The sequence below is a fragment of the Triticum aestivum genome, chromosome 5D (assembly GCF_018294505.1).
Source record: "Triticum aestivum cultivar Chinese Spring chromosome 5D, IWGSC CS RefSeq v2.1, whole genome shotgun sequence".
Lineage (NCBI taxonomy): Eukaryota > Viridiplantae > Streptophyta > Magnoliopsida > Poales > Poaceae > Triticum > Triticum aestivum.
The window spans coordinates 291,118,053-291,125,956 of record NC_057808.1 but is presented as its reverse complement, the minus strand read 5'-3'; the positions used below and the strand labels follow the sequence as shown (position 1 = coordinate 291,125,956).

The 7,904-nt window shown below is 42.9% G+C and overlaps 1 protein-coding gene across 1 annotated transcript; it reads left to right on the top strand.

Moving 5' to 3' along the window:
* The first annotated feature begins 336 nt into the window (after positions 1–336).
* Positions 337–7,417, top strand: LOC123121240 (rab3 GTPase-activating protein non-catalytic subunit). The gene is made up of 8 exons (XM_044541141.1): positions 337–857; positions 1,914–2,048; positions 2,792–2,980; positions 3,166–3,227; positions 4,166–4,323; positions 4,403–4,551; positions 6,721–6,864; positions 7,035–7,417. The coding sequence occupies exons 1-8, from the start codon at positions 480–482 to the stop codon at positions 7,215–7,217; spliced, it is 1,398 nt and encodes a 465-aa protein (XP_044397076.1). The 5' UTR covers positions 337–479; the 3' UTR covers positions 7,218–7,417.
* The last annotated feature ends 487 nt before the right edge of the window (positions 7,418–7,904 follow it).

The window sequence follows — 7,904 nt, the reverse complement described above, 5'->3', positions numbered from 1 at the left end:
GTGAATTTATCATTCGTGCTTACCAAGTTTTAGCAGGTTTATCATTCGTGAGCACGTAAAACTTAGTGAAGTCAAAAAAAACTTATTATAACACATTCAAAAGTGGTCTTATTTCAAAATTTCTCGCCACAAGGAACCTGAATATGCAAATTAAACATAAATTGAATTATCGGTTGAAAATATATAACACAGTAGTAATTGAAATTTGAAATTCCAAAGAAAAAGCACCAGAGAGGGGTGTCCCGCACTGCTACTACAAATCGCCTCTCCGAAATCGCACCCTTGTCTGAAATTTTTATTTATTATTCACAAAACGGAGCATCTGGCATCTGAGTGCTTCCCTCCTCCGTCGACCGCCGAAGGCCGAAGGGTGCCTCGCGAAATCTAACGCGCACGTCTCTCCTACCCGCCCGCTGCAGCACATCTCTTCCCGGCGTCCGAGCTTCTTTAGGCCCGAAGCGACCTCCTCGCGCCCCGCCATGGCGCGGCGGGGCCACCACCTGACCGAGGTAGCCCTCCTCGCGTCCGCTTCGGGATGCCTCGCGGCCGCGGGGGCCGGCGAGCGGGAGGGGTGGCTGGACGACCCCGCGGTGCTCCTCTCGCTCGGGCCCCGCGCGCGCGACCTCGCCGTGGCCAGCGCGGCGAGGTCCGTGCTGGGTATCGTCCCGGTCGCGGGCGGCGGCGGGGTCACGGTGAAGCCCGCGCTGGGGCCCGACGACGGCCGGATCTCCGCCGTCGAGTGGGTCCCGCTCGACGCGGAGGGGGCGCAAGGGGAGGAGGGAATGGCCCTCGTGGTGGGCACCGACGCCGGCTGGCTCCTCTTCTACTCGCTCGCCGGCGATCTCCTGCATAAGCAGGTAGCGGATATAGCTCGTCTCTTTCTGCACTTTGTAACTATTCTTCCGAGAAATTTGTATATTGTTTGGGCTTCTGGATTTTGCTATAGGGTCAGTTTATAGCTGTTAGCGCTTCCTTGCCATTCCTGAAGCTAACGGCAATCTTACTCATAGGACATATTGCCAAGATTTCCGTGAAACCTCGGGAGCTTTTAGCAGGTTCATGGCTAGGTAGGTGGTATAAGGCGCAAAGATGGGATTTTTGCTAGAAATTACTAGTTTTGTGTATATTTATTTTATCAGGGTGTCACTGTGTCAGGCAACACTTTTGGACATTGTTAGAATGCAAGCGGAAGCAATTCCTTTGCTATTCTTGAAGTGATAATATGCACACACAAAAAAAGGTATCCTAACCAAAAGACTGCAGACAATATTTCTGTTGGTAATGTTCATATTTCTTAGTTTTACAATCCTAATATAAAGTGGTTGGTAGGGTCAGTTTATAGGTGTGTTGGGTTGTAAGTAAGATTAGTAATAGCCTAGCTAGGCAAGGAGTTGTTTGGTACTCCCTCTGTAAAGAAATATAAGAGCGTTTAGATCACTACTTTAGTTTATGGGAGTACTTTCATAGATAAAAATACAGCCAAGCAGAACTAGCCTGTCTGGGCTGGAAAATTCTTGCTCCCCAGGGAGAGCCAATTTGGCTTGGCTCTCCTCCGATGGCAAGGAACGAGGAAAATAGAGTTTAATGCTAGTGGATGCAGAGATTGGCACTTGAATATTCTCATGTTAGACTAGCTAGCTAACCAAATAACAGAAGTGAGTAGCTTTGTGTGGGTAGGGAATAGCGAGATGAGCTAATGATCCAAACACTCTATATCTTCTTTCTCATAGTATTTTACAAGAACAGGTAACATAATTGTGTGGCAACAGTCTTTTTAGTTACAATTTGTTCTCTTAGGAGCAATGTGGATGTGTGAACAAAGTTACCATCATAAAAACATGGTCCTGCCTCCATTTGTTGGTCTTCCCTCATCTGTTAGCTAATACTGTGGTCCTTATATATGTGTATTTCAGAGTATATATCCTGCGAAGATACTGAAGCTTAACTTCAGTGAGAGAAAGGAAAATGCTTGGGAAGATTCAGGTTCAGATGAGCTTTCCGTGGTTTTCCCCGGTGTTATTGCACGTTGTGATGGTGCTGACCTTCAGGTTTCTATAAATCTTGCTTTATTTTGCTATTACACTTGAGGTGTCGCATTGTGATGGATAATGCTAATTCAGAAGCTATAGTCACCAATTTTGTAGAAGAAAAAACTTCCTCACCATCTTGGGAGACCTTGTGTAGTAGAAAAAGTTGTACTAAAGTTGCGACACTTATTTTGGGACGGAGGGATTATTTAAAAAAATAATTCTAACTATCTCCTGAACTTTCATGTGTTCCCAAATAGATATTCAAAGTTCTTCATCCTATTGAGTTATATTCAGCTATCAGCCCTATGTTCAACCTTGCTTCTCGATTCTAACGTTTTGCCTGCATGCTGATATTAGGTAAAACACAGCATTAGTCGATTAAAACTTAAATGATCAATGGAAAATTCGATGCTTTGCTGCAGAATTTGGATAGTAGATTGCAACCATCCCTTCAAAGCTACATATAGTTCTTATGTAAGCACATATCATGCAAGAACTGATCTGAAACCAGAAAACCGAAGCTTGCAAATTTGCTCATTTTGAACTAGGATGGGTAATACCAGCCACTAAAAGTTGCTAGCCTCCAGAGGTGATTTGCTCTGCTGGAATTCCAGAATACCTCTATGAGGGAACCTATTACACATTATACTAGGTGCCTGATAGTCCAATAGTTCACTTTGTGCTCACAACATTTTAATGCTCAAAAGCTAGCTTTGTAACTATCGGTATTTCTGTTATGTTCAGTGATTTGTTTCTTGCAGATCATGCTTCAAAAATCATTTCAAGAAGTTAAATCGCGCATGTGGAAAGATAAGTTTGAACAGGAAGATGATGAGGACACGAGTTCTTTTGAAAAGATACCTCTTCAGATTTGGAACGTAAGCAAGTTCAGCTCTTGTGTTGATGCTGCAATTGTTGGGCTAATGCCACCTCCTCTGTTAGAACTTCAGGTGACTTGCCTTCTCAACTTTGCTCTACTGACATAGTGCCGCTACATGGCATAAATAAACAGTTACATAAATTCCAGTTTGGCTTTATTGTTATTATGTTGTTTCATGCTAAAGTTTACCTTTTAATGGAGGTATTCTGAAGTTACTATCGTATTGAATTCAGCTGCTTTTATATTGCTGGGCAGTCGAGTCAGCGCCACTACTGTGCCATTACAGTTGGAGAGGATGCTGTCGTTTCAGCATATAGGTGAGTTCCGTTACCCATTGGTTTGACAATTTTCATTCGGATTGATGATTCTGCTAGCGTTGGTTTAGCCTGCAGACATGTAGTATCTGCTCCCGCAAAAAAAGAGGCATGCAGTATCTGTTCTTCCATCTTGAGCTTTATTGTTATATTTTAGCCATGGTATGATTGAGCCTGTCTTTCTTGCATGAAAATTAAAATTTAGTGGATATACATTTCATAAATTCATATTTTGCAAAACTGGACCAGCCAAACCAATGGTTTAATTTGGAGAAGTGGGACTTTGGCCTGGCCTAGTGTGGTTTGCAGAAAAGGTGGCTATGCGAAGAAACCTGTGTGGAAATGCATTTTAAAAGGTTGCTGAACCAACTGAAGGATCCTTTCCTGCATGCATGCAAGGGGCCCAAACCAACTCAAGGATTGAGCAGGCCCAAACACCTTCCACCTGTAGTGGTCCTAAGCCGATTGGGCCTGAATGTAAACAGGAATTGCAGCATAATGCATATGTAACTCCACATACCGAGCATCGTCTTGTCAATATACTTATTACTACCTCGACAACAAGGAACTTGGGGACTGGCACAAACTGGGCTAATTTTGCATCATCATCGTGAAAAGTGGCATTACGTTATGTAGCAATCTGCTACATGTGTGTAGTGTGTACCTAATTTCTTCGAAACCATTTAAATGTTCAAATTCTGAACCTTGGTCAGACCAGTGACCGGTAAACTCAGCGGTTGTTAAATTGTTATATGCATTTTGCAATTAAAACCATATCACGATGGGAAATTAATATGCTGTTTTTGTTCAAATAGCCAGATTTGAATCAACACAACTTCAAATAATAGTGCATCTGCTCTGGATGCTAACAGTGGAAATACTACAGTATTGAATGTTTTACTTGTTTTTCGGCCTTTCATAACAAATTGGTGGTTCTATAGGTTATCTGAAGACAGAAGCAGGTCATTAGTTGGAGCAATTTTGTCAAGAGGTGTAGCTGCAACATTTTCGACAATATCATCTTTGTCCAAAATTCTGTGGCGGAGTGAACCATCACCGACTAAGAAGTCACGGCCAAAGCCTCAAGCCTTTGCAAAAAGTAATGGAATAAATAGTTAAGTTTTAATTATCTTTCAAGATCATTGAGTATGTGTCCCTCATAATTGCATATTCTGCAGCATCACCTCTCACATGCTTGAAAGACTCACCAAGGAAGGGAGAACGACTTACACTCTCCCCAAGTGGTACATTGGCTGCAATAACTGATTCTCTTGGACGAATACTACTGCTGGACACTCGTGCCCTTGTGGCTGTGCGGTTATGGAAGGTAAAACCCTTGAGTTATAACTTAATTTTCTTAAGGGAAAATGAAATAAAAATCTACAAAAGGTACCTTCCAAAAAAATGGTTTGGTCTCCATCTAAACCTTGTTACCCTCTTCTAGATATAATTCGTTATATCAGACTTAGGCATAAAACAAACTCCATAAATCATGGCATTTCCATTTCCCTTCCAAAAGTGAGCTACTGAACCAGGTAAAACATTGTCATGACCTATCTTTTAGAGTTGACAGTTATACTCTGATCCTATGCCTGCAAGGCTTGGTACACATATCTTGTAACTTATTTACTCCACTATGGCGGAACCAGGAATCCACCACCGCCTGGTCTGAGAACTAACTAAATTCTGCCCACTTGGCCACACAACGGTATGACAGACATAAAACAAAGGAAAATTGGCGCCCACGGTACATCAACTTGGCAGGTGGGTGGAAATTATTTCAATTTACACCACATTGCCATATTCTGCCAACGTGACGCTCTGTCGTGGAGTGTGCAGGACTTCAGGCTCACACACAGTGTTCCAGCCAAATCGACTCCATTATCTTCTCCCTTCTCCAAATTCCTGGATACACCTGAGCTCACAGTATTTGATCTCCATCTAAACCTTGACCCAGTACGGCAGTACCATCTCCTCCATGAAGCCGCGGGGCCCAACTTCCACCAAACGATCACCTCTGTGTGTATGAGAAAGGAAGAGTGGGGCCAGAGAATGAAATCTGAGAAGATTCAGTGGGCATTTTGCTAATAAAACAGCAGCCCAATAGCTGAAGGAATGGCTAAACACCCATTCATTCCCAGTCAGCGTGCCATGTTGGCAGAATAGTACGTGGTGTATTTGGATTCTCTGTGCACCTTCCTGCCAAGTTAAGGTTCCAAATGAACATTTTGGGAGATGTTAGACTAATCTGCGCCCACCTGCCTAGTTGATGTACCTCGGTGCCGGCCAAAGAATGATGGCTGAGAAGACCCAGTGGTCATTTTGCAAAACAAGGCAGCCAATAGATAGGCGAATGACTCCTGCACACTGTGGGTTAGCCTAAACCCCCGTGCATTCCACGTCAGTGCACCACATTGCCAGAATACAACGACATGACGTGTTTTGGACCGTGTGTGCCCACCTGCCAAGTTAAGAATTGCAAATTAACATGTGAGATTTTGGACTATTCTGCGCCCACCTGCCTAGTTGATGTACGGCGGGTACCATTTACTGAAAAACCGCACTATGCATAAAATGGCAAACCGCATGGCAAAATGGTACTCCGTCCCATAATATAAGACGTTATTACATCCAATATACTCACATATTGGATGTAATAACATCTTATATTATGGGACAGAGGGAGTATGATATAGCAGATATATAGAAATGTTGCAGCTAATTAGTAAAGAGTTAGTTAACCCGAACATATCATGTCTTCAAGGTCCTGAACTTGCAATGACCAAACTGCATATGTGAATCAGAACAAGGAAAACTACAAAATTGAGTATTGATCTGAGAATCCAATTTGTTACATCCCTGGCCCAGAGAATAAGACATATGGTACACGTGTACAGGGGCAAAATGTTTGATTGCTTGAAGAAATATTTGCAAACCGAAACAATTCAGAAGTCCCGGCATAAAAAAATCTAGAAATCCAAAACAATTGCTTCCTAATGAAATTCGCTTTCAAATGCCTCATCTCACCCTGCCCTATTCCTTGGCTAACCTGGTACATCACAATCACCAAAGCTCCATGCTACACTCCACCCACACGACTCTCCTAGCTAAGATTATTCAAACCCACATGCCCATGCTACTTACCATTTCATTTGCCCTCACCAATAATGGAAACCACACCTTTTTTTTGGAAAGATACTTGGTTAGCTTCACGTCCTCTTGCTGCCATTTACCCAGGCCTATGTCTATGTATGTGTAATTATATAAACTACGTGTGTTTGTTCATATTTGGCTCGGTTTGGAGATCCATATTGCTTGCAAGCAGAAACAAAATTCGTGTCTGACTGGAATAGGAGTATGATATCTGACCATTCATATGTCTACATCTGTTGCATTGCACTGCGAAGGAATAACCCATGTCCCTTGTGTCCTCGTAGTGCAGAATGGGTGTCCTTCATTCTACTGGACAGTGACATGTTATGTGTCAACCTTTCAGGGTTATCGTGATGCTTCTTGTCTTTTTGTGGAGATGCTTCGTAACAAAGACAAGTCGTCATCAAGCTCAATGCACTTGGATTATACAAAGAGTGACTATTGCTTGTGCCTAGCAATCCATGCCCCACGGAAAGGCATAATTGAGGTAATTTGTTGCTTAATATGTTCAGGTTTTTCTTGATCATCTTACAATTCAATGCTAGTTTAACATTCCAGAGGATGGAGACGATCTGGAAACTGACATGTGTGTTACAGAATGTGTGAATTCGTCCCGCAACTCCATGTGATATCGTGCCCTTCCATGTATGTCATCAGGTTTGGCAGATGCGGACTGGGCCACGTCTCCTAACAATCCCATGCCCCAAGGGAAGCAGGATCTTGCAGCCGTCGACGAGGTTCTCGTCGTCGTCGGCATTCTCGTCGTATACACCGTTGGAGGTTTACTTGTTCAATGGAGACTCTGGGCAGTTGTCTGTCTTGAATAGGCATATTGGATGAGAGCTCCACTGCTCTTTCTTGCTTTACATTATACTCCTAGATAGAAGAATTATTACCGGGGTTGTACAGGGTATATTATTACTGTGTTTGTAGATGGCCAGGTGATTGTGGTTGTGCCGATGATTCTTTTTCCCACCCACCAAAATGAGAGCAGGTTTTGTGTGACTTGATCCACATGAATGAATAAGTGAACTTGGTCATGTGATCGTGTACAATAGGAAAGGTGGCACTTATCTCTTCTACTTATACCTTGTGGAGTAGGGTACTACATGCTCCATTTATTATTATAACTTGTGCACTACATACTCTATTTATTAAGAGATGGGCGCAGACACTAGCAACATAATGCTGCCTTTTGTAGTGTATTTGATGGCACTCCTAGATACAGCACCAGAGCTGCTATACGTACGACATTTTCATGTCGGAAACACATACAATGTACGGTTGCATGTCCTTTCGTCCAATCAACCAGCTTCATCGGGAAAAGAAAATCAATGCAGCATGTTGTATAGTGAAGACACGTCAGGTTCATTACAGTTTCCTTGCTGATTAGAAATTGAAACCAATTCAATATGAAGGCCTTATCGTGGTACTATTACAGATGTCCTAATCCGAGCCTGCCTCACAGTTTCTTTTCACTATCCTTGTTGGGGCTTTGGGCGGCAACATATATTGGCTAGATCGATG